Below are 27,978 nucleotides of genomic sequence, written 5' to 3'. Positions count from 1 at the left end.
GATTAAAGTTTGCATGTTTTAGAGGTTGCTATCTATTGTTATTATTGGTTTAATCTAATTCAAATCAAATAGTATAAACAGACGTTTGGCCTTATTTGTATTGATGTGATGATTAATTGACTCCGATGAAATATTAGTTCGAATTATGAGAATTCAAGGAATTTACGTGGTGTGTTCCTTGAAGCCTTCGTAGTGGCTATAATCAATGTACAAAGTCTGCGTTCTGGATTTGGGATAATGATTTCGTTACATCTAATATTCTAATATTAGTCCATTGAATAAAAAGTTCTAGAGTGCGTGAGTTAGTAACGTAAGATGTTTCTTCGGAAACATGTCAAGAGTCCCTAGGTAATAAACATACTAAAACCCCGGGCCACTAGGAGGAGCCCCGGAGTGGGGGGAGGGGGAAAATGGGTCCATTTTTTCATTTTTCGCTTAAATCTCAAAAACGGTACATGTTAGAGAAAAACTTTCAAGGAAAAGTTGAAAGGCCATAAAATTATCTACAAGTTGTACCTGAATCATTTTTTCCTATATCCTACCGTTTCTGAGTTATACGCAGTAAAACATGATTTTGGCTCAAACAATTTCCACATCAATCGATCAAAAAATATTTCTTTCTTCCAAAAAACTCAAAAGTGCAACTTGTGACCGGTACTGATAGATTGCTCTTAATTAGGTCTATAATTGGTAAAATAAACACATTCCTCCATGGAAGCCTTTAGGAGGAATCGATTGTCAAAATATTATATTATGGTAGTTTGAGTTACTGAACTTGATCTTTTTATTTTTTTCTTCCAAAAAACTCATAAGTGCAACTTGTGACCGGTACAGATAGATTGCTCATAATTGGGTCTATCATTGATAAAAATACCAGATTCCAACACGGAGGCGTTTACGGGGAATTGAATTTTATTAGGGTAGTTACGATACTTGAACTTTTTATTTTTTTTCTCCAAAAAAACTCAAAAGTGCAACTTGTGACCGATACTGATAGATTGCTCTTAATTAGGTCTATAATTAATAAAATAACAACATTCCTCCATGGAAGCCTTTAGGAGGAATCGATTTTCAAAATACTATATTAGGGTAGTTTGAGTTACTGAACTTGATCTTTTTATTTTTTTCTTCCAAAAAACTCAAAAGTGCAACTTGTGACTGATACTGTTAGATTGCTCTTAATTAGGTCTATAATTGGTAAAATAAACACATTCCTCCATGGAAGCCTTTAGGAGGAATCTATTGTCAAAATACTATATGAGGGTAGTTTGAGTTACTGAACTTGATCTTTTTATTTTTTTCTTCCAAAAAACTCAAAAGTGCAACTTGTGACCGGTACAGATAGATTGCTCATAATTAGGTCTATCATTGATCAAAATACTAGATTCCACCATGGAGGCGTTTACGGGGAATTGAATTTTATTAGGGTAGATACGATACTTGAACTTTTTATTTTTTTTCTTCCACAAAAACTCAAAAGTGCAACTTGTGACCGGTACCGATAGATTGCTCATAATTAGGTCTATCATTGATAAAAAAACCAGATTCCACCATGGAGGCCTTTAGGAGGTATTGAATTTTATTAGGGTAGTTACGATACATGAACTTTTTAACTAACTACCCTAATAAAATTCAATTCCCCGTAAACGCCTCCATGGTGGAATCTGGTATTTTTATCAATGATAGACCTAATTATGAGCAATCTATCTGTACCGGTCACAAGTTGCACTTTTGAGCTTTTTGGAAGAAAAAAAATAAAAAGTTCATGTATCGTAACTACCCTGATAAAATTCAATTCCCCGTAAACGCCTCCGTGGTGGAATCTGGTATTTTTAGCAATGATAGACCTAATTATGAGCAATCTATCTGTACCGGTCACAAGTTGCACTTTTGAGTTTTTTGGAAGAAAAAAATAAAAAGATCAAGTTCAGTAACTCAAACTGCCCTAATATAATATTTTGACAATCGATTCCTCCTAAAGGCTTCCATGGAGGAATGTGTTTATTTTACCAATTATAGACCTAATTAAGAGCAATCTATCAGTACTGGTCACAAGTTGCACATTTGAGTTTTTTGGAAGAAAGAAATATTTTTTGATCGATTGATGTTGAAATTGTTTGAGCCAAAATCATGTTTTACTGCGTATAACTCAGAAACGGTAGGATATAGGAAAAAATGATTCAGGTACAACTTGTAGATAATTTTATGGCCTTTCAATTTTTCCTTGAAAGTTTTTCTCTAACATGTACCGTTTTTGAGATTTAAGCGAAAAATGAAAAAATGGACCCATTTTCCCCCTCCCCCCACTCCGGGGCTCCTCCTAGTGGCCCGGGGTCTTAGTATGTTTATTACCTAGGGACTCTTGACATGTTTCCGAAGAAACATCTTACGTTACTAACTCATGCACTCTAGACCCCCCTTGGAGGGACTCATTCAATGGACTATATTGTATTCTAATATTTCTATTTCTAATATTCTAATATTCTAATATCTAATATATTATATTATAAAGGCGAAAGTTTGTGAGGATGTATGGATGTTTATTACTCTATCACGTAAAAACTACTGAACCGATTACAATGAAATTTAGCACACATATAGAGGGTAACTTGAATTAACACATAGGGTAGGTTTTATCCCGGAAATCCCACGGGAACGGGAACTATGCGGGTTTTCCTTTGAAAACGCGGGCGAAGCCGCGGGCGGAAATCTAGTATTATCATAATGTTCAATCTTTCATATTAATTAGTATGTTACTTTTATTGTTATTGCACATTGGCAGCATTCCAAAATTAAGCTCTCATTCAGCTACTTCAGCCAAGGTTATTCGATTATGGAGTCCGTTGATTCACGATGTTATCAAAATAATCGTTGCTTTTGTATCATTTGAATAAATAAATGAATAAATAAAACTGGTATTATTCGTATTAATCGACTACTACTCGTAGTAAGTTGACGAAGTTATAGCGGACTAAATAATTTTAAGACTTGATAACCAGTTTTAGCAACACTTGAATAAATTTATTTTATGAAACGACCATGACTATTTATGTATTGTTTAAATAACAAATCACAAATAAAAGTTTATTTTTAATATTGTGTTAATTGTATTAGGTATCGGGTTATGCGTTTAAAACGTAGACCTACCATAATGTTTTACGGTCTATGACTGACAAATACAAATACCTACTAGGCCTAGATTTAAGAATCGATCGCGAACAAAGACATTTATTCACATTCTTCACTCTAGGACTAACATTAATATTTTATATTAACTAGTGGCATGTGGTGTTAGTCGCATCGGAAATACGCTCGGTTCCCAATCAACTTAGTTAGCTGTAGCTACAATCTATGTATAGTCAGACGTAAAACGCGTCAAGCGCCACGTTGTTTGTATTTCCTGCGAGTTCCAATTTTGGAATGAGTTGCATGCTGACTCAGTATAAATCAAACTGTCGCGAGTTATGCAATGCTCAGATTGATTTAATCCTCTGTTTGGAACTTTGCGACGGGCCCACGAATCTCCATAATATGATCGTTTCACTTTGTTGAGCAGAAATGAAAAGACGCGTTAAACGATACCAATCATGGTGTTTAATGAATAGAGAGATGTAGAGTAGTGTTCCTGGTATTCCTCATCTATGCAAAATTTAAGTTGAATAATATTAAAATGCAAATTATATTTTCCATTCTGATATGCTCAATGGCTACGTCATACACATTACACATAATATTATAATCTATTATTTTGTTTATGTGCTTAAATAAATAATCAGAATGAGTCATGGTCACGGACGCATACATAACATATTTTTCAACTGATTGCGAAAATTCGGTCGTAATGTCGATCATGAAACTGGTTTAGTTATTACAGGCTATAGTAAAATAGTTTGGAAAATCCAAAAGTGCACGCCTCATAATTTTTTTTTAATAATTATTTATTAATTATTATTTTTGTTTATTTAATAACAATTAAACCACATCGAATCAGACCCTGAAAAATGAAAGGGTTCTATTCCTGAGCATACTCAAGCGTAAGAGAAAAAAAAAGACTCGATTAGTAAAGTATTTCGGTCGCTATCGTGTTAACAAGAAAATCCTCCGCACATACAGACACACGGACGTCCAAGACAGAACTTTTTTAAACTGTTTTTTAACTAGTTTAAATAACAAAAATGACATCAAAAATATCATGAATGTTAAAAATAGTGTTTTTTCTTAATATGTGTGTGTATGTATTATCTTACAAGTGCAATGTATGATACATAAAGACATTTTAAGTTTGAAAAATCAGATGTTTTGCGCGAAGTGACAGTAGTACCCACCTCAACGCTTCGCATAAGAGGCGTGCAATTATTAATAGTAAAACATGAGGTTACGAATTTACGATATTAGGGCTCTTGTCGGAAGTGTATAAATAGCCAAAAGGCGTTTAAACGCTGGCTGTGCTTTTAACAATTCTTATTAAGCGAACGTTTAAAAGAACAAAAGGTTAAGGGCCCGTACATTTTCACCCTAGCATCAATTAGTAAACAATAAGCGCACAAACAGACGACTCGCTCTATTCATATATCGGCCAAGAATACGAAATAAAATATATTTATATTTGCTCTTCTTTTCTGGGAATAAACGTTTGGCATTATTGTAGACTGTAGAGTATAGGTACCTCCTGTTTGTTTAAAATTTCACAGAAGGAGAAAACTGAAATAATTTGGAAAATCCAAAAGTGCACGCCTCATAATTTTTTTTAATAATTATTTATTTATTATTATTTTTGTTTATTTAATAACAATTAAACCACATCGAATCAGACCCTGAAAAATGAAAGGGTTCTATTCCTGAGCATACTCAAGCGTAAGAGAAAAAAAAAGACTCGATTAGTAAAGTATTTCGGTCGCTATCGTGTTAACAAGAAAATCCTCCGCACATACAGACACACGGACGTCCAAGACAGAACTTTTTTAAACTGTTTTTTAACTAGTTTAAATAACAAAAATGACATCAAAAATATCATGAATGTTAAAAATAGTGTTTTTTCTTAATATGTGTGTGTATGTATTATCTTACAAGTGCAATGTATGATACATAAAGACATTTTAAGTTTGAAAAATCAGATGTTTTGCGCGAAGTGACAGTAGTACCCACCTCAACGCTTCGCTTATGAGGCGTGCAATATCTGAGTTGATTTGAATATTGCTCGCAACTGGGATTTATCGCATAGCATTAGTACAATAATATTGTTATCTTAGTGAGATAATCCTAATAAAATGGAAAATCAGAAATCTAATAACTCGTCTTGTAGTTACACACGTACAAATATAAACTTGAAAGGCTATAACATTGTATCCAAGATAAAAATCTGTACCAACCTTCAGCTTCTATAGAGTATAGACCAAACAGTTTGCGAATTAATATCAAACCACGGAGCGGTTGTTATGTAATTCTTGCCGCAGCGTTCCACCTGTTTCGTCCTCAATACCTATTTGTTACTGCGCGTTTCTTGCCATAAGCTGTTTGTGTTACGGTTTAGTCCCAATCTCGCTCAATTTTGAGCTTCCCTACAAGATAGGTTGCGATGTTTTCCCAATAGCTATAAATATCATACGTGGACATAGAAAAGTTTCTGTTTAAACTTGACTTTAAACATTTTATGAGAAAAATCTATTGAAAATATATGAAAGGAAGCTTTAACAGTAAAAATTTCAAAAAAGCTTAGAATGTACGATACTTATGAAACCGTCGAAACTACAGCTTTGTTCGGATACTTTTTGTAGAGTATTAACAATTATTGGACTCGAGTTGTCCTTAACACTAGAAGTAATTGAACTCAAGATAATATAATTTGAACTTGCGTGAAGCAAATTGTATATAATCATGTGAATAATCCTGTAATTAACTAACCTCATATACCTACGTGAGAGATAAACATCGCCGGCCGCGTCGGCGGCGTCGAGCTGGCCTCAGAAAATGTAACTCAATTAATGAATTAAATCAACGAATTCTATAACAAAGCGGTAATGTAATAAATAATTGTCCATATCCTATTACGTACATATACTTGTGTTCTTCTTTAAAAGTTCGATGATAATTTGTTTTAATTGAACTTCGATTAGACCGTCAATTAAATTATGATGTCGAACGAGGCCATCGACCTTCATTTGACAATGTGGGTTTGTGATGTTAATAACATCCACTTAAGCTTTGGGCAGAACTGTAAAAGCCATATTTTTGTGGTTATAATTAATTAATAGAATAAAAAATTATAATACCTATATAATTTACTAAATATCTTTATTCTTTTTTGTTTTTAATTTTGAATTTTAAAGACATAAATATCATTTGTATATAAAATGCGTAGGAAGACATTTATGTTTTCATTGCGTTCTGTTGCAAAAAATATACATGTATAAGTATTAAGAATCTGGATAAACTTGAATTATGAGATATCTCGAAAGACTTATAACAATGTGAAATCACATTGTCAGTATTCGAAAATATAAAATTATCTGAGTAAATAATAGAGCCGAAGAAAACAAGAAAAAGTGAAAGAAAATAATGGCGGAATTTTTCTTATTCAGCAAAATCTCAAACATCGTAATAATTTATTGAACATTAGAGCTCCCAAATATTGATTCAGAGCGTTCTTGTGTCGGCTCATAAATAATGATCCTTTGGGAGGCGGACCACGTTCCGAGCTTACGAGGATTTTAAATATGATGATTTCTCTGAAAAAAACATGATTTAGAAACATGAATGTCGGACCAAGGCGCCTTAACCCCGTCGAACAATTTATTTGCCTCTAATCAGTGTAACAAGCCATTGCTTACAAAGCTAAAGGTATTAGGTATTAATGAATAAAGCTATCATGAAATGTTTTATATTTAATATTTATCACTTTTAAAGCTTCGTAATTAAATATGTTCGAAAATTATAAAACTGTCCAAACATTTGTCCTTGTGTTATAGTACTTTGGTATGGTTAAGTGCTTTTTATTTATGTATGTAAATTCGCCACCATCCAACCTATCTAGGTCGCATTCATTTTCACTGTATTATAAATTTGTGATATATAGAATAGGTATGTGACTAAACCCAACATCATTAATTAAAATCCATGAATGGCTTTGAAAATGTCACAATGTCTGAAATTGCCATATTTCAGTTTACTAATAAGGTTATTTTCATAAACAACATATTTTGCTAATGAAAATAAATATATTATAATATTATTTACCTATTTAATATTTTTTTTAGCCCGCAAATTTTTAAGGTCAAGGTTATATGTAGATATAAATAATACACAAGCGACATAATTATTTCAACAGAAGCAAGCTTTGTACTTGGATTTTACCATTATTATGTTACGACTTTAGGGTACATCCCAAGCTGAAAATGTTACCCATGGGACTGCAAACAGATATAGACCTACATAACTACATTTATATCACTACATAGTATAAAACAAAGTCGCTTTCACTGTCCCTATGTCCCTATATCCCTATGTCCCTATGTCCCTTTGTACGCTTAAATCTTTGAAACTACGCAACGGATTTTGATGCGGTTTTTTTTAATAGATAGAGTGATTCAAAAGGAAGGTTTATATATATATATATATATATATATCTTCTTATATATAAAAATGAATCGCAAAATGTGTTGGTAAGCGCATAACTCGAGAACGGCTGAACCGATTTCGATAATTCTTTTTTATTATATTCCTTGAAGTACGAGGATGGTTCTTATGTAGAGAAAACGTAAACATGTACCACGGGCGAAGCCGGGGCGGACCGCTAGTATATATATATATCACTACATAGTATAAAACAAAGTCGCTTTCCCTGTCCCTATGTCCCTATGTCCCTTTGTACGCTTAAATCTTTGAAACTACGCAATGGATTTTGATGCGGTTTTTTTTAATAGATAGAGTGATTCAAGAGGAAGGTTTATATGTATAATAAGATCCATTAAGTAGTGGAGAAGTACTGTTATTTTTGAGGTTTCTAATGTGATGTCGTAAAAAATTACATTTATTCCGCTTACATTGCAAACGCAGGCTGAACCCTACGAGTTTTATCAAAATAATGTAATAAGTATTATACACATAGAAAAGGTCTACAGAAAAGTCCGCGATGGTATATGTCTATCTCTTATGGATAACCCACAATAACTTTTTTTTGTCGTTTACTTTTTACGACAAATAATGGCTAATTTTCGAAGCGATTTTAACCAATACAGCATTAATCCTTAACCAATTAAATACCATGGATACATTGTTCATTTAATATAGATCCATATGGCCCTTTACACCGTATGATTTAAGTGAATATTTTCGAAGATATTACAGATTTAAAAATTGCGGGACGTAGCGTTTGCGGCCGCCCGGCTATGTAGGTATTTTATACCCGTGCGATGCCGGAGCGGGCCGCTATATTTTTATACCTATGTACAACGTTCACAATTTTTCTGTAGTGTATTTAGTATCAGCATTGCACCCGTGCGAAGCCGGGGCGGGTCGCTAGTATATATATATATATAATAACATCCATTAAATAGTGGAGAAGTACTGTTATTTTTGAGTTTTCTAATGTGATGTCGTAAAAAATTACATTTTTTCCGCTTACATTGCAAACGCAGGCTGAACCCTACGAGTTTTATCAAAATAATGTACTAAGTATTATACACATTGAAATTTTTTTTGAAATTGGTCTACAGAAAAGTCCGCGATGGTATATGTCTATTCTCTTATGGATAACCCACAATAACTTTTTTTTGTCATTTACTTTTTACGACAAATAATGTCTAATTTTCGAAGCGATTTTAACCAATACAGCATTAATCCTTAACCAATTAAATACCTTGAATACATTGTTCATTTAATATAGATCTATATGGCCCTTTACACGGTATGATTTAAGTGAATATTTTCGAAGATATTACAGATTTAAAAATTGCGGGACGTAGCGTTTGCGGCGGTACCGGCCGGCCGGGCCGCTATGTTTTTATATACAACGTTCACAGTTTTTCTGTAGTGTATTTAGTATCAGCATTGCACCCGTGCGAAGCCGGGGCGGGTCGCTAGTATATATATAATTGGCTGTTTCTACAGATGCGAATATACGAATACGTAGGTAGTGTTGCAAACGAGCGTAATGTTTTAATGAACAGCCATCTCAACCTGTACTTACTTAAGCTAACGAGGTCTATCATTACTCCGAATTTTATATTGCACCCAGGGTCGTTCGGTTATATTCTGCAACTTCCAATTAATTTATAAATATGTTCATATCAATAATTGCTAATTTTTATAACTGTTAAGGTACCTACAATCTACATAATATATCGAACCTTCAATTTTCATAAAACTCAAAAGGTGATCTGAAATACTGCATTTTTCTTAGCATTCAAGGAGCTAATCTGTATTATGGAGTATTCATTGTCTTCGCCGAGACTTAAGGCTTGGACTCCTCTGTTTTGTTTCTCATCTGACCTATTTCTTAAAATTAACGGGGAAATTTCAAAATTTTTAAAGAATAAATTGACCGAGTTAAATTTGCTGAGGGTGCTTTTATATTTTCCCACGCGTCGCGACTATGTAATTATGTTAAGATTTTAAAATCGCGCTTAAACTGACCTACATCCGTTTAATACCATTATTGTCTGAACCGCTATCGAGTATTGTTTCTTTTGCTCTCGTATTCTCTATTTGTGAAGAACTAAATGTGTAACAACGCCGCCGTTTGTGCCTCTAACAATGGAAACTACGAATGCTCCCCGATCGCTATTTGTAAATTGTGTAATTCTGTATAAAAATATTCTTTTTGAAGTGGTTGTTTCATTATGAGTGCACCTAGTCATAGAAAATAGCCTCTGGATTTTTCATCACGGAACGAAGTTGCTTTATGTTTATGCACTATAGAATCAATGTAGGTTTTAACTTTAAGGTACATAATTATTACGTACGCAATACGTATTTTTATAACCCCTTGTTGTTCACATTATTTAATTAGCAAATGTAAAGGAGTCGAATCGTATTGTTCAATGTACATAAAGCTCGCTTTAATCATGTCAACACAAATGGGAACACTCAATTTGTGATTTCGTATTCGACATCCGTGAAATCTCCTCGTTTAATTGAAACATACATTCGGGTTTAAATGCTCAATCCCGTTTCGTGTGCGACACATCACGCACACGATTGTTGCTGTTCTACGACCTCATGTAATTGAACTATAAAGTAAATTATACCCTCATGTAATTCCTCTTAATACTTCACCTTCACGGGAAAAGAGTGATTAAACTTGAAACTTGGTTCAACGACAAATGCCAATACTATCGTAACATTTCAACAAAATAGATTGACCTCGAGATATAGAACGTCAGCTTCCTAGTCGGCAAGTAATTGTTAATGTCCAGAATTGGTTCTGAGTGTTTGAAGTGTCGGGAAATTGGGAAGTCATTCAATGCTCGATATTTTAGTTGGGCTAAAGTTTTCGCCCCTGTCGACAGCCAATACGATTGGCGAAACTTGTTCGATTGAAATACGTGTCTGGAATAAGATATTGAACTGTCTTGTGCATAGTGTTTACTGTAAGTGGTATTTAATGAGAAGAACAGATGAATGAACTCATGATGCTATATAGTTTACTCAAATTTTGTTCGGTTATCAGTATTAGGTATTGTCCTGATCGTATAGGTACTGTTGTAGTATGTTGGATATAGTTTGGTTAAAAACAAACAAAAATGTAACGGACAAGACGTTATTAATGACTAAATAATCGAGTACTAAGAGGATGGATTGTAACTAATTGAAGGAGATGAGCTAGTTATTGACAAACGATGAATGGATGTTTGCTGCGAAGCTGTTAATGAAGTCAAATGATATCTAATTGCGCAATAATTGCTCTTTACCTTGGGCTATACTCACCGGTAGCTAATGGCCCTGACTTTCCGCAATGGTAGATCACCTGATGAACCTAATTATAAATTATTTACAGTAACTAATGCCGTTATAAAAAGAATTTGAACATGCAATGAAATTCTAGGAAGGGTCGTCGGGAAAATTATTCATAATCAATATTTTAAATTTAAAATTTTAATTACATTTTGCTGCATTTCTTGATTGCATCTTGATTTTTAAACGCCTAGGGAATAAAATCTGTCTGACGTCTATTCAAACGACTATTCCGATGATACTCATGGGATTGAAATATTTTATCAATTTCATTTGGGTGGAACGTTTACGTCATCTATTGGGCAAATTGAAGAGGTTGCGTCATCTATTTTATCATAAAATTCGAACCACATAACTGCTCCAAGTTCCAGCGTTCCGTTTTGAATTTTTAGGTAGGTAGACTGTATAAGGATATTCAAAAATAAACTCAAACATTTATTTATTGAATTAGACTTCTTCGAGAAGCACTTTTGAAACGTCATATTATTACATATTTTTAACATTTACCACCAATAATACATGGTAATTGGTAACCCTAAAATTTAAAGTTATTTTACTTGATTTAAATTAGTTTTTAATTTAGACAAATGTGAATCTATCTCTATCTGTATTGACATTTCCTGCAAAGCAAATCTTTCCATAACTTAAGATAAGAATAAAAAGAGAAAACAAATGAAGCGTTGGGATTATTTAGAATACTTTAAAACGATAAGCTATCAGTCACCATACACAATACATCGCATGTAGTAGATAGGCGATAGCAATCTCCGTAGCGATAGGGTCACATTTTTATGAATGTCATTCCATATTCAGCTCGCAGCCTGTTTACTGATTCCGTTAGTGAATGTGCTGATATGACATTGTCCTGAGGCGTGTTATATCCTCCATTATTTTGGGCTAAACCTTTCTTGTTTTCCCGTGAATTATGTATTGATACTGACAACTTGCTCAAATCGAACCAGATGTTACAATTGTATAGTCGATCGATGATTTATATTCAGGTAAAACTTCGTGGTAATCTTAAATGCAAATTCTTTAGTCATTAATTAAAACTTTCCGTATTCTCTTTGTTCTAAAGTTAAAATAACGGAGTTGCATAAATTTCATAAAAACAAATGAATTCAATATAATTAAGTTACCGACTCTTCCATCAAATAAAATAAAATTGCAAATATTAAATTCGACGACAATATATTCCGCTTACACGCCATCTGTTTAAATCACTAGACTAAAAATAAATACATTAAGTAAATGAATATGTGTCTGAGCATTCCCCGGAGATGAAATGGTTGTACTATAATGGCGGTACGAGAGGCATTGCCGTGACCCACATACAAACGTTCGCTGTAACAAAGACTGCCCGCACTGCATTCGCTTTTTACGCACGCCAAGGGACGAAATAGTACGCCGTGACGGAGAGCGATTGTGATAAATTACTTAATTGTTGTTTCATATAAATTTGGTAAAAAAGTTTGCTATTTTTATTTAAAGAAATATAATAAAAATTAAGCTTACTTTGTCAAATTTATATGGGTTATGATAAAGGATTTAGTAGCCATTTTTGATAGTAAACATTGACTGAAACACAAGACTTAGGAAATTATGACTTTGTAGACTTTTCTTTTTTTTTTTTGTAGTATAAATTGTTTATAAACACAGGATGTCCAAATAGACTAAACCAACGAACATAGAAAGCGCAAACAAACTTACAGAAAGGTGACCGCAGAGACAGACGTACTTGAAAAAATAAGGATAAGGACCTAAGTTAGATTACGTACACAATATCTCCTTTCAATGAGCAGTCTTGATACTCTTGCACGTTCTACGTCACGCATTGAAGTTTTCCCTTTACGTGAGCGCCTATCCCGCAATATCCGGATCGTAGGGTCTTTGTGGGGACGGGAACTGCCCGCATAAATTGAATAATGGCTAGCTCGCCTCATCTAAGTGGATTCAATTTTGCTTTACGTGAGCCATCCGATGTCAAGTTTTGCGTGTGAAATTGTTCTATAGTCCACCACCAGAATGGCCTTCCATATATGTATGCTACATATCCACGGTCTATAGTATATTTAGGATTTTAGTCTATGGGATTTTTTATAATGATTGAAAACCTTCTTGCTTAGCTTTCTTTCGTCTTGAAATTTGCCTGTAATTCAATGATCAGTCTTTGCGGAACCTTTAGATTGAAGATTCCCTGAAAAGCTTTTTATCGTGTTAGATTTTGAGTATTCTTATACTTTTAATTCATTAATATATTATTTTTATGGTATAAAAGTTAAAACAAAATTTAAAGACCGCTTAAAATAAACTAACCTTACAACAAGATATGGTGTACTTTAGAAAAAGGCTTAAATCGATTGGTTGACATAATCACCAGGAAATCGATATCTGTTTCCTAAGCGTACCATTGTTTTGCTTTTAGTTTTAAGGCTGCAGTCTAGCAAAATTGCGTTTTCAACAAGTTATTTGACAATTTTTTCCCGGCTAATGAAATGATAAACTGAATTTTTTTTTCTTGTTTATCAATTAGTGTTATATACGCAATGCGCGTGAATTTTTTCACATTTATAAAGTTACTTTATGTTACCTTAATCAGGCCTTCAAGATAAGTCTCTTTCCCCCAAAATCATTTCGAGCTAAGTTTGTGCACTCACTACGTTGCAACCGATTACAATTTACATAATCTGATCAGCGCATTATTATCCTTATATAGTCGTTATTAAAAACTGCTGAATACAATTGCCGAAAAACTTATGATTTTCTTAATTAGAGCGTTATAAATTCATTAAATTTCCCATTTTTTGCCTTACAAAATCGATTGATAAATACTGCTAAAAGTTATTTTTTCCATTAATTTATTCGAGTTGGTTGAAGACCAATGAGTATTAATCCTTTAAAAAAATTTTTTTTTTAATTTTGATAATTCTTTAAATATTAAAAAAATATTTAAAATAATAAGGAAAAATCCTAGCGAATTTCTTTAGTCGCGCTCCTTGGGCCGGAGCGTTCTGACGTGTGCTCTACGCTCGATTTTCCTTCATACCGAAGTGAAAGTTGCTCTACTTCATTAAATTTAATATTTTTGTTAATTGATTATTTTTATCTTAGTTTTGTGCAAATATTCGTATTTTTAAACATTTGATTTCGATATGGAAAATAAACGAAAAAAATACGCGTGTAACTACTAGAAAAAAAATTATCTTCGAACATAAAGTTAATGAAACCAAATAGATTGCAAAGGTGATTGGCAACAATTTCTTTATTCTACGGGGTGTCAGTAAAGGGATGTATATTTCTTTAAAACTAAAGTAAGCTCATAAATTTTCTTATAATATAATTTTTTTGAAGTTCCAAAAATGTTTATTTTTCGTTTGAGAAATACGAAATATAATATAAACTTGTATTGAGAACTTGAACTTCCCAAGTTCATCCGGGGAAATCCCCATACGGGGAAAATGTTTACTCCAAAATTGATCCGAGGTGTTTTAATTTTTTCTTCTAGTCATTTTCAACGTAGCGGCATGTTGTTTGATTATTAATTTTGTAACTTAAATACAGGTTGTTGGTTTTATATTCTGATCTTAAAGACGCGCTGACAAATTTAGTCCACCATTTCTAGTTTAGTCTAACTACAAAACTACCAAAAAACTCTAAGTACCAATATTAAAACGAATGGATTATCATCACATCATCAAAATTCAGTGGGGTTGAGAACTAAACAAACAGAAGTAACAGAGACGCGAAGAATAAAAAAAGAGGACGAAAACGATAATTCGTTGATGCTTTCCCTTTTCGACGTATTGTTAGGGTACATCACCAATCTGCAAAAAACAAAACTGATGATTCCCAATTGCTGATTAAAAATGAAAAACAAATAATCGACAACAGTGGTGAAAATTTGCTGATCACAATGAAACATCCTTCAGTGGTAGCAGATTTACTCATTTAAAATGTATCGGTGAACAGCGTAAAGGAGAGGAGGACAGGAAAACATTATGAATGTGGATGGTGGATTGTATACAGGGTGTAATCGTTAAGTATGTGCAGGCGATTATGACGTTATTATTGCAGGTATCAAAAAACTTAAAACTGATATCGAAATTACTTTACCTAATGAGCAAAATGACAATAATAACTTTTTAAAAGTATAACGAGAAATATCTAAAAAAATTACTTTATACACTCCCATATCAAAAAGGGAAAATGGGACTAGTAGAAGTTAAATGTCTAATTCCGGCAAAAGACATGAATGCGGAAGATGCGGTTAAAAAAAATTTAATATTTGAAATACAATGCAAAAAATAACACTTTTGTCATAGATAAGAATCATGACTATTTTTTCCAAATTCAGGGACAACTAAACGTTGCAGAAGCAGAAGTCTGCTTATTTGCTGTTTGGACTGGAGTGAATCATTCGTTAAAAATAGAATATATAAAATAGAATATATAAAAAAGTATGTAACGTTTAGGCAAAATAAAATGATGGACCATTATTGGATTTTACATAAATTGCCTACTGTCAGAATTGATTGATTCGAGACTTCAGCATTCGATGCCCATCAAGGACCCATCCTATATCATTCAAGCGATTGAAAAAAAAGAGATAAATCCAGTGCAACCGATAAAGCATCAGAATGCTAGCAAAAGATTTATTAGGTTTATCAATATAAATCTATATACTATACATAATATAATAAATCTGTAGAAGACGCGAAGACTGACATCCGCGCGGACGGAGTCGCGGGCGGAAGCTAGTCAGAAATAAATATCTTTTGTTTTCATTTGCGTATTTTTCTATTTTATAATTTTTTAACACAAACATTACATTTTTTTTATTAAATACTTACAAAATTTGTTTATCCGTTTTATTAGTTAAACTGAACAACTTTCACTAAGAAACTTAGGTCGAAAAAAATGTATAGAGTTATGCATTTTGTATGGAAAGCTTATTTTTTTTATATTTCGTCCAAATTTCTTTGTAAAAGTTATCAGTTATATAAACATGAAGTTGAAGATATCAATAGAAAGTATTCGCAAATTTTGTGTACTGATAAAAAAAAATCACCCGGTGTAATTTTCACGAAAATTGTTTCAAATTGTCATTTTTGGTACTTATTACGAATATTAAATTATACGAATGATTTAATTTTTAAAAATTAAGTGGAGCAACTTTCCCTTAGTACATTTGTATTATTTACATATAGGATGACAGGATGCATTTGTTTGCACTACTAGACTAAGCCCTTAATAATAATTTCGTTTATAGTGACTTGTGAGTGTTTCTGTTGAATTTATTACAATTACAAAATATTATATCGCTAATAATAAATTTTCTGTTGTTTCATGTAGGCGCAAAGTGATGACGACGATGTCGGGCCAGACGATGTTAACGTCCCCGTTGAAGGTGGCTACATGGATGAATTCTTCAGTGAGGTGGGTACTAAATTTAACAACTACTTCTCCACACCTGCTTTCTTCGATATATGTACTATTGTACCTTGTAAGCAATAACAAAACAACAATATATTAGCGTTCAGCGTGAAGCAAGTTCCGGCACAAGTCGGATATTTCCATCCTTTATCTATAAATATGCTATAATAGCTGGTTTTGATTGATCATCGGTAATATAATAGTAGCTTTCTTATGAAACAAATGAATAAATAAAACTTTTTTTTCGCTTAGTAATCTGACAGTTAATATCGTGTGTTATACATGCGTTTATGCCGATATGAACTGCAAATCTCGACAGAAGGGTTCATTCCTCTGTGTTTGAAGTACCTACATAGGATGTGCCATTGGTGTTTGACTGCGGATTATCGACGTACCGCGACGTAATAGCGATTACCTTCCTGCCTGTGGGGACTTATCTCACGTTTTGCCCAGAGCCATGCTCAGTACACATCACGGGAAATATTGTTTAATAATTCAGTATTTAAAATATTTTGATAACATCAAAGTACATACTATATACCACCCTAGGCTAATCATGGATTGTCTCTTCTAGGTCGATCGTACTTTATTTTGCATTTCACCACGGAGATGAGGGGCAATAATTTCCGCTGTTATTAAATTCAACGTAGGATCGAGCTTTGAAAAAATGCGGTTTCCTATTTTTTTAATTGTGCTCTTTCAGTCAGGTAGGTTAAGCGTTTCGCTTGATAAAACTCAACGCCTTTTCTCTGACATGATTATTTTATTTGAAACGGTAATCCAACAGTTTCACAGAGAATTGTACAAAAGCTTTTAGGCGCAGAGTAACGATTTTGTGTTGGTATCGCCTTACGTAAACTTGGCGACGAACTAATTCAGAATATGAGATTAAAAGCTTAGCGTACTAACGCTACGCATAATCCTCTATTTTAATCATGATAATAATTATGTAAACTATTATAAAATAGACATTTAAAAAACTGTATTACTGCGTAGATTAAAAATGAATTAGATACTATATTAATGACATATTAAAAGTTGGTACTTTATGATTAAAGATTAGAGGTATTTTCAAGTGACTTCAGGCAGTGAAAAAGGTTATGATCACGGTTCAAAGTTATCTAAAAGTGATCATTATCGCTGAGCCGTTTTGTGAAATTGAATAAGCGCTGCATTTCTGGCCTCGAGATTAGAGCGCGTTTCATAAAATTATTTCGGAATTTTAGAGAGACTTTATTACGTTTTGTAGTAAAACAAAATATGATTAGATGAGGTAGACAAACATACCGACAAGTAAGTACCAGTAGTGATGGTCGTGTAATATAAATATCTTTAAATGCTTTTAATAAAACAGAACAATGATATTTAACAGACTTTGCATTGCAATTCCATTTTGCTCCTCAAATATATATCAAGTGCCATCGGATAGTAACGTTTGAAAACAGAAAAAGTGTGTTCAAATTGTACTCACCATTGTACCTATATGGTATTCGAGTTGACTGATAACACATTTCCTCGTCACAATCGCTGGCAGCTTTATCAATAATATTGTGGAACGGTCACCCACTATCGTAAAAATGTAAGCAACACGTGTACGATACGAATTATAATGACTCAAATCTGATAACTAATATGTTTTTCCTAAGAGACGACTTGGTATCGTGATCTTATTCATAAAATGTTACCTGACTTTCGAGTAAATGTTGGAGTAAATATTTTATTAATGACCTGCCGTATTCCAAGTTCCAACGCTTCAGACAATATTAAGTCCGTATTTGAAAAGACTTAATGGTTATGTGAATCAAGTCGCCTCGGCTCTATAAAAATATAACCTTTTGTTGATCTAAAGCTTTCTGTTGATGAAAGAATTTTTAAAATTGGTCCAGTAGCTGCTACGTCTTAAAATCTTCCATCTTTATAAAATTATAAGGAGGAGTCGCTGCAGTGCCGTCGGCTGTTTTTTACTTATCTACAGTTGCAGAAAATAGATTAACAGTTTATCAAGCCATTCTATTGAATTGTACATTTTTAATACTGTGACATCAATAAATCACTCAGCGTATCTTCTCCTTGTTGGAAGGATTGATTCAAACGGTTGTAACCTACGGCAACATAATATATTATCACAAATGATACAGGTGTGAGATGACGTCATGATAAACACAACGGCGAACTATTGAACACGATTTGTAAGTTCTATTTCCCATGTACAGTTGAGTTTATTTTAGTTCCATTACACCTAGTTGTGAATGTTTCAGCTTGTTGCGCCCTATTGTTTTCCCAGTTGTATTGTCGACTTAAGGCTGCAGTCTAGCAAAATTGCGTTTTCAACAAGTTATTTGACAATTTTTTCCCGGCTAATGAAATGATAAACTGAATTTTTTTTTCTTGTTTATCAATTAGTGTTATATACGCAATGCGCGTGAATTTTTTCACATTTATAAAGTTACTTTATGTTACCTTAATCAGGCCTTCAAGATAAGTCTCTTTCCCCCAAATTCATTTCGAGCTAAGTTTGTGCACTCACTACGTTGCAACCGATTACAATTTACACAATCTGATCAGCGCATTATTATCCTTATATAGTCGTTATTAAAAACTGCTGAATACAATTGCCGAAAAACTTATGATTTTCTTAATTAGAACGTTATAAATTCATTAAATTTCCCATTTTTTGCCTTACAAAATCTATTGATAAATACTGCTAAAAGTTATTTTTTCCATTAATTTATTCGAGTTGGTTGAAGACCAATGAGTATTAATCCTTTAAAAAATTTTTTTTTGAATTTTGATAATTCTTTAAATATTAAAAAAATATTTAAAATAATTAGGAAAAATCCTAGCGAATTTCTTTAGTCGCGCCCCTTGGGCCGGAGCGTTCTGACGTGTGCTCTACACTCGATTTTCCTTCATACCGAAGTGAAAGTTGCTCTACTCCATTAAATTTAATATTTTTGTTAATTGATTATTTTTATCTTAGTTTTGTGCAAATATTCTTTTTTTTTTGAAACATTTGATTTCGATATGGAAAATAAACGAAAAAAATACGCGTGTAACTACTAGAAAAAAAATTATCTTCGAACATAAAGTTAATGAAACCAAATAGATTGCAAAGGTGATTGGCAACAATTTCTTTATTTTACGGGGTGTCAGTAAAGGGATGTATATTTCTTTAAAACTGAAGTAAGCTCATAAATTTTCTTATAATATAATTTTTTTGAAGTTCCAAAAATGTTTATTTTTCGTTTGAGAAATACGAAATATAATATAAAATTGTATTGAGAACTTGAACTTCCTAAGTTCATCCGGGGAAATCCCCATACGGGGAAAATGATTTGTTTACTCCAAAATTGATCCGAGGTGTTTTAATTTTTTCTTCTAGTCATTTTCAACGTAGCGGCATTTTGTTTGATTATTAATTTTGTAACTTAAATACAGGATGTTGGTTTTATATTCTGATCTTACAGACGCGCTGACAAATTTAGTCCGCCATTTCTAGTTTAGTCTACCAACTCTAAGTACCAATATTAAAACGAATGGATTATCATCACATCATCAAAACTCAGATGTAATGGAAGATCACAATAACATAGAAAATTCAGTGGGTGTTGAGAACTAAACAAACAGAAGTAACAGAGACGCGAAGAATAAAAAAAGAGGACGAAACGATAATTCGTTGATGCTCTCCCTTTTCGACGTATTGTTAGGGTACATCACCAATCTGCATAAAACAAAACTGATGATTCCCAATTGCTGATTAAAAATGAAAAACAAATAATCGACAACAGTGGTGAAAATTTGCTGATCACAATGAAACATCCTTCAGTGGTAGCAGATTTACTCATTTAAAATGTATCGGTGAACAGCGTAAAGGAGAGGAGGACAGGAAAACATTATGAATGTGGATGGTGGATTGTATACAGGGTGTAATCGATAAGTATGTGCAGGCGATTATAACGTTATTATTACAGGTATCAAAAAACTTAAAACTGATATCGAAATTAATTTACCTAATGAGCAAAATGACAATAATAACTTTTTAAAAGTATAACGAGAAATATCTAAAAAATTTACTTTAGTAGTATTACTAGTACCTAGAAGTTAAATGTCTAATTCCGGCAAAAGACATGAATGCGGAAGATGCGGTTAAAAAAAATAATATTTGAAATACAATGCAAAAAATAACACTTTTGTCATAGATAAGAATCATGACTATTTTTTCCAAATTCAGGGACAACTAAACGTTGCAGAAGCAGAAGTCTGCTTATTTGCTGTTTGGACTGGAGTGAATCATTCGTTAAAAATATAATATATAAAAAAGTATGTAACGTTTAGGCAAAATAAAATGATGGACCATTATCAAGATTTTACATAAATTGCCTACTGTCAGAATTGATTGATTCGAGACTTCAGCATTCGATGTCCATCAAGGACCCATCCTATATCATTCAAGCGATTTAAAAAAAGAGATAAATCCAGTGCAACCGATAAAGCATCAGAATGCTAGCAAAAGATTTATTAGGTTTATCAATATAAATCTATATATTATACATAATATAATAAATCTGTAGAAGACGCGAAGACTGACATCCGCGCGGACGGAGTCGCGGGCGGAAGCTAGTCAGAAATAAATATATTTTGTTTTCATTTGCGTATTTTTCTATTTAATAATTTTTTAACACAAACATTACATTTTTTTTATTATATAGGTACAAAATTTGTTTATCCGTTTTATTAGTTAAACTGAACAACTTTCACTAAGAAACTTAGGTCGAAAAAAATGTATAGAGTTCTGCATTTTAGTTATAGTTATAGTTATATATTCTTTATTGCACACAAATTTTTAATTTTACAATACAAGGATATCAGAAGCAATTGGCGGCTTTATTGCTAAACAGCAATTTCTTCCAAGCAACCAGTACCAAGCATGAAATATACAGTTGCAAAAATGGGAAGATAGTGTACACATAAAGCAAATAAATTAATACAAAAACATTCAAATCAAAATAAACAAAAAAAAAACAAACAATATCAAAAACACTAAAAATAAAACACAAAAAGAAAAACAGCACAGAAAATTAGCAGGTTTGCAAATAATGATTCTTTACCATATTTTTAAAAGACTCAAGCGATTGAGCTTTCCTAATGCTGGTGGGTAGATCATTCCAAAGTTGCACAGCTTTAACAGTAAAAGAAGCGTTATAAAATTTAGTTGAGTGAACAGGAACACTTAGCATTAGGTTATCATTAGAACGTAGGTTCAAACTCCTGGCAGATAAAAATTCAAAGTTATCTTTTAAATAGCAAGGAATACGAGGATCAAATAGTATGCAGTATAGGAGCGAGAGGACATGAGCATTGCGGCGGTGGCGGATGGGTAGCCACTTAAGCTGCTTCCGAAATGCTGAGACATGGTCAAATTTTCTCAACCCAAAAACGAAACGCAGGGCAAGGTTCTGCAAACGTTCGATTTTATCGAGTTGCTCCTGGGTTAGGTTGGAAAAACACACATCAGCATAGTCCAGAATGGGCAGCATTAAGGTCTGAGCAAGCATAACTTTGGTGGGAATAGGCAAAAATTGCGCAGCCTTCTTAAACTAGATGCTGTCCAAAATATTTTTTTACTGATGTTTTTTAACTGCACTGACCATGACAGAGTTTCGTCCATATATAAGCCCAAGTTTTTAACCGATTTTCGGTAAGGCACGACGACGCCATCAATATAGATAGGTGGTAAGGTAGTCCAGTTGATTCTAGCCACCAGACTCTGACTACCAATAATGATGGCTTGTGATTTTAATGGGTTTAATTTGAGACCATGGGATACACTCCAATCATACACCTTATTTAGATTGTTGTTTGTATCATTAATGGCAGTGTTAATATCAGCTAAAGGCGACTGTGTATATATTTGAAGGTCGTCTGCATAAAGATGATAAAGGGAAGTTAGGTGAGGAGTTAAAAAATTAATAAATACAGCAAACAGAATTGGAGAGAGCACACCACCTTGTGGCACGCCAGCAGATATATTGCGCCAGGTTGAAAAAGAATTATCAACAAGAATACGTTGCTGGCGGCCAGCCAAGTAACTCTGAAACTATCCAAGAACATTGGGAGATAGGTTTATGGAACGAAGCATGCCTAACAATAAATCAAAATCCACTGTATTGAAGGCATTACTAAAATCTAAAAGTATAAGGACTGTGAGCATCCTGTTGTCCATACCCCAGCGTATATATTTTGTATGGAAAGCTTTTTTTTTTTTATATTTCGTCCAAATTTCTTTGTAAAAGTTGATCAGTTATATAAACATGAAGTTGAAGATATCAATAGAAAGTATTCGCAAATTTTGTGTACTGATAAAAAAAAATCACCCGGTGTAATTTTCACGAAAATTGTTTCAAATTGTCATTTTTGGTACTTATTACGAATATTAAAATAATTATGCATACGAATGATTTAATTTTTAAAAATTAAGTGGAGCAACTTTCCCTTAGTACATTTGTATTATTTACATATAGGATGACAGGATGCATTTGTTTGCACTACTAGACCAAGCCCTTAACCTGAATCGACACATTTTATAATATGTGAACTATTACTCGGCTTAGTTGCCCGCTCTAACATAAAAAATACAAAATTTCAACAATATCGATTAAATAATGAAAAGAGACTTCGCATATTTAACATGGTCGATGTTGAGAGTGCTGAGACCATCAAAACCTGACAAATTTTATCTAGACATTTTTTAGGTTGAATTTCTAATGCTGTGAATCGAGGGTCCTACTTTTCTTTAGTCGACAAAATCTGCGGCCTACAATTCTTTATGTTACGTCATTCTTTCCTTTTGATTTGATTTTTCATACCTGTAGAAATATATTTTTAATTTTTATCAATCGTTGTAGGTACAATATACCGTAGCAAGATGAATAAAATATTTTTTCTTTCCATTGTTAAGAAAATCTTGAACTCTTCGGCGCGGCGTAGGCATCATTGAGACTACAGTTCGCGCGTCACGAACACGCGCTGCGTTTCCGAACCATAATTGGGTGAAGGGGTGGGTCGGGGTAATGTCGGAAGGAAATTGAATTTACCAACAAGCAATAACTTAATAATCAGTACCCTTAATCTAAGAATTTCATTGCCAAACCCTTTTCAGTCGGCCTATGATATTACAATTCGTTAGATTATCTTTTCAATATTCTCTACGCTAAATCACTAAACGTTACCCACTTTATTTGAACTATTTCTGTATCCTTTTTGCCACCATTGCTATATATGTATATTTTTTTTTTCCTGTTTTGTGTTAGATTATTAAGATTTATATTTTTGTAATTGGTGGCAAATAAAACACTTTCTATTTCTATTTCTATTTCTATTTCTAAGTGCTTTTCGATTCTTGACACATCGTTAACACGTTATGATATTTGATTTAACGCTTCATTTAATTTAATACATGACGTGACAGCGTTTGACTTGTGCATTCAGTTTGTTTGCTATTCATCACGGTCCCGCAATTCATTTGCATGCTGTGTGCTAGAATATTACAGCGACAAACGCCGCACAATGTAGGTACTATGTATGTGTGGCCACTGGCCAAACATTTCGGTTTGCGGGAATTTAGCATTTCATTTACTGAAGCAAATTTATTTAACCTATATTTAAACACCAATTGTTGTAGGAATTATTAGGGCGAGATTTTGAGTCTTCATTTGCTTCAATTCTGAAGTATTTCCTTTTTTTTTAAACAATCATGAAACATCATCTTTTGCGTTACCTACTTCTTTATGACTACGTATATTATTACCATTTATATGAGTACAAACAACATCTGAATCATAAGCGTTGCCAGCTAGTTCGTATTGCTATTCGTCTCCCTAAGATTTTATTTTAAAATATCCAGGATTATAGCAAGAACTGCCATTAACCCCAAATAATAGTTGGCAAGGCGAATCTATGAAGGACTCAACCTATGCTATAGCATGGCGACAGGGCGGCGACGAGACGCCCGTCGAGACGTAAGAGCTGTGACGTCATCGCATTATTGACCCTTGACTATGTTAGCTATTTCATCCGATCCAGATATTAAATGTCACTCGTTTAGGATGACTAACGGTACAAATAGTGCTACTGGAATAGTAGGTTATATTTAAATGTCGAGAGATGCTTTTTTCATATCTCAGCTGATGAGATTTTACGGGTTTACATTGTTATGTTGTGGTCGTGACTCGTGACTGATAGAATAAAATAATAAAGTTTTCAGTGCAATCTTACTTAGCGAAATGTATTTTATTTCATCTTGGCAACTTTCAAGAACTTTTGACACGAGTTTTCGATTTGTTGAATCTCTTCGAAATCGAATTTTTGTTAAATGTTAAACTTATTCTTAACTGTTATATCACTCGTTGCTTTGTGGCGTTACTACTGAATAATTCAAGAAACTTTACATAGTTTGTAACAATGGAGTAATGGAGTTTAAATGCTAGGTCAGAAACATACGAGTAGTACAATATAATGAATTAATTATTTATAAGGAAAATACAAAGAGAGAAAACAAACTGTAACTGGCTAGCTAGCTGTAGGCGATACTCGGAAACTTGGTCTTATTCTCTGACATCATTAGAAAATCTTACCATTGACCTCTCGTAAAATCACAACAAATACAAAATGTTATACCTATGTTTTATATGGCACAGCTTAATCGCCAACCAACAGAAATAAGTTTCCTACCGATATTGATGAATAAAAGATTAACCGAAACCGACACGACCCTGAACTTGAGGAATGACCGATTACGAAATACAAATTACATATACATGGAGCGGCTACATTTCACAGGCGATAGCCCTATTTTACTGTTAGTTCAAGTTATCTTTCAAGCTCACTGGTCTGAGGGAAAGCTTTACTGTTCATATCATTTGGAAAATTCAGTATTCATAAAAGATAATATTTATTATTTTCATACCTGTGTTCAGTGAAACAATAAAGCGGCTGTATGATTTAAATATCATTATTATTTTCTTTAGGAACAATCTGAAAACATCATTTTCTTGTCTAGTCTATTTGTCTGGCTCTCTCAGCCAGCTTATAATTATTGCAAAGTACCGTTCACGAACAGAGGTACGTACGTCGTTAGTCGTTACACAGCAAGTTTGCTAATGCAATATCTCTGTCATGAATGAGGGGGTGTGTCAAAAGCCTTAGGCGCGGGTCAAACACAAGCGGATCGGGCGCGGGCGTGCCATAAGCGCACCTCTTGAATCTGTTTTGCACTACGTCCTTCTTATACATTTTGTATGAAAGAATTTTGGAAAGGCGACGAGGCGGCACGCCACGGTTGCGCCGCGGGCGTACCGCAGGCGCGCTTCCCCCATTGCATCCAAATAGAGGTCAATTCACGGTCATACACAATCAAAAACAAATCGGGTGGTAGGAGACGGTAGCCTGTCAGTCAAAAATGTGTTCTCTCTGTGTGGAATTATATAGAGCTGCTATTACATACCCTTCTTCGTTTTGTTTTTAAAGGTGAATTGAATTAATCGATGAAATGATTTACACAGGTGATGGCAGTAGGGAAAGTGAAAATGAAGAAGAGCATAATGAAAGTTCCCATGTATTTACAATGTCAGAAATAAAGATAATCCTGATTTTGATTGTGTTTTTTATTTATTTGTAATTGTAATAATATTGTGGAATGATCAGTACTGTAAATACTTTTGAACTGAGATTTTAATGATAAGATTTATATGGTTTAAATGTAAACCTGTGTTTGAAAACCATATTTTATCTATACTAATATTATAAAGAGGAAAGGTTTGTATGTATGTATGTATGTATGTATGTATGTATGTATGGTTTTCACGCATAAACTAGGTACTGGACCGATTTTGATGAAATTTGGCACAGATAATCTTTAGACCCTGAGAAAGAATATAGGCTACCTTTTATGGCGGACCGCTAGTACAATATAAATTTTGTGTTATTTTAACCTTCTTTTCTTCCATCATTACACCAGTACTACTTTAAAATTACTTTAAAAGTACTATAAAATTTTCCAAGTAAATTCCAACATTTTCAACAAAGATATATTTGCAATCGTGGGGTTATCCTCGCTATTTACTTACAAGGAATTATCAAAACAAAATCGTTACTTTCAAATTAATGATCTCTTTTAGCACAAAAAACATAATTTTACTAAATTATGCATGAAGAAAATGCATTTAACCACTCTATATAAATATCATTTTCGGACGCCAACAGCGCGCCCGCGGCGCGCCGGCAGTGCGCCCGCGGTGCGCCCGATGCGCGCCGCGCCGCTTGTATATGTCCCGCGCCTTAGCTCACATCCATTCTCCATCACGGACCATACTTGTACCTCTATGTTTATTAGGTTACTAATCACTTATAATCCAGTTCAACCAGTCTGTTCATTGACCTTGCTCTTATTTATATTTAATAAATAATTGAATGCTTATTATTTATTCTATACTGTACTTTAATATATTATGTATATTGTATTGTATGTGTCACGACCAATGACATCATGGTCGTAATTCAATTAGACGATCAGCACTTGAAGAACATATAAGCGTATTATACAGCAGCGAATAGGTATCTACTTAATTACAATAGATCGATATTTTCGCTCGGTAATTTTATTTCAATTTAATTTTGTATGCAACCTACACCTACGTACTTATAATATTATTAATGTAGAGTATAATATACCTATATCATAAAGAATGAAGTACTTTTTCTTTGTCAGTTATTATTAAATATAACGAAACAAGCAATTAGCTATGAGATATTGGACGAGACAAAAATGATGAAGGCATTCTTGAACCAATCAGTGCAAAATCACAACCAAGTGGACATTTGCTTTGTGGTTGGATTGTTGCCAGAGACAAGGCTTTTCAGCTTTCGTGTAATTATATTTGGGTAATGGCGAATTATTGTATGTCCAAATAATGCTACAAGTTGTTTTAGACACATAAAGCTTGCTTTCTAAAAGCAGTACGTGACCAAATCTTGAACTTATTTGTTTCAAATGTCAATAAATAAGAACTTAATTTTATAATGTTGCGTTCTGTTGAAAACTTTCGTTACCTGGAAAATTGTTAAACGTTTAATCATAAATAAAGTAAACTACTCGTAGGTACATACTTGTAAACATTTAAAACTATCTCTTCTTATGTTATGTCATTGTAAGAAATCTTGAGGGTTCTTTAGTGACGCTTTCATGCTCTTCAGATAATTACTGTCCCGGTTCTTTTTGCTGTGCTCAGTTTTAAAAACGTTGAACCCCTTTCTTCAAGAGCATACACATTTAATATTATTTAAATCTGTCTCAGTTTTATAATGTGTAGAAAGAAGAAAATTACATGAAGTAAGACAATATTAGGGTAAATGTAGTTTCCATTTATTTTTCTCAGGTAAATGTTTAATTTAATGTTGATTTCTTTACAGGTTGAAGAGATACGGGAGATGATAGATAAGATTCAGGCCAATGTCGAAGAGGTAAAGAAAAAGCACAGTGCCATTTTATCGGCGCCCCAATCAGATGAAAGTAAGTGTAGCGAATATTATCCCCAGCTA

The 27,978-nt window shown here is 33.3% G+C and overlaps 1 protein-coding gene across 6 annotated transcripts in view; it reads left to right on the top strand.

Moving 5' to 3' along the window:
* Window positions 1-27,978, top strand: part of Syx1A (Syntaxin 1A) — a 50,738-nt gene that overhangs the window by 8,407 nt on the left and 14,353 nt on the right. For all 6 annotated transcript variants that reach the window (XM_090105065.1, XM_090105067.1, XM_090105063.1 and 3 more), the window contains exons 2-3: window positions 16,303-16,386; window positions 27,850-27,949. In XM_090105065.1, coding sequence (XP_089961191.1) covers window positions 16,303-16,386; window positions 27,850-27,949 — 184 coding nt within the window. The remainder of the gene's footprint in view (window positions 1-16,302; window positions 16,387-27,849; window positions 27,950-27,978) is intronic.

This window comes from Colias eurytheme, chromosome 9 (assembly GCF_061535395.1).
Source record: "Colias eurytheme isolate Ceu_HAF_F1 chromosome 9, ilColEury1 Martin Lab GWU primary, whole genome shotgun sequence".
Classification (NCBI taxonomy): domain Eukaryota; kingdom Metazoa; phylum Arthropoda; class Insecta; order Lepidoptera; family Pieridae; genus Colias; species Colias eurytheme.
This window is presented reverse-complemented; position numbering and strand designations above follow the sequence as displayed.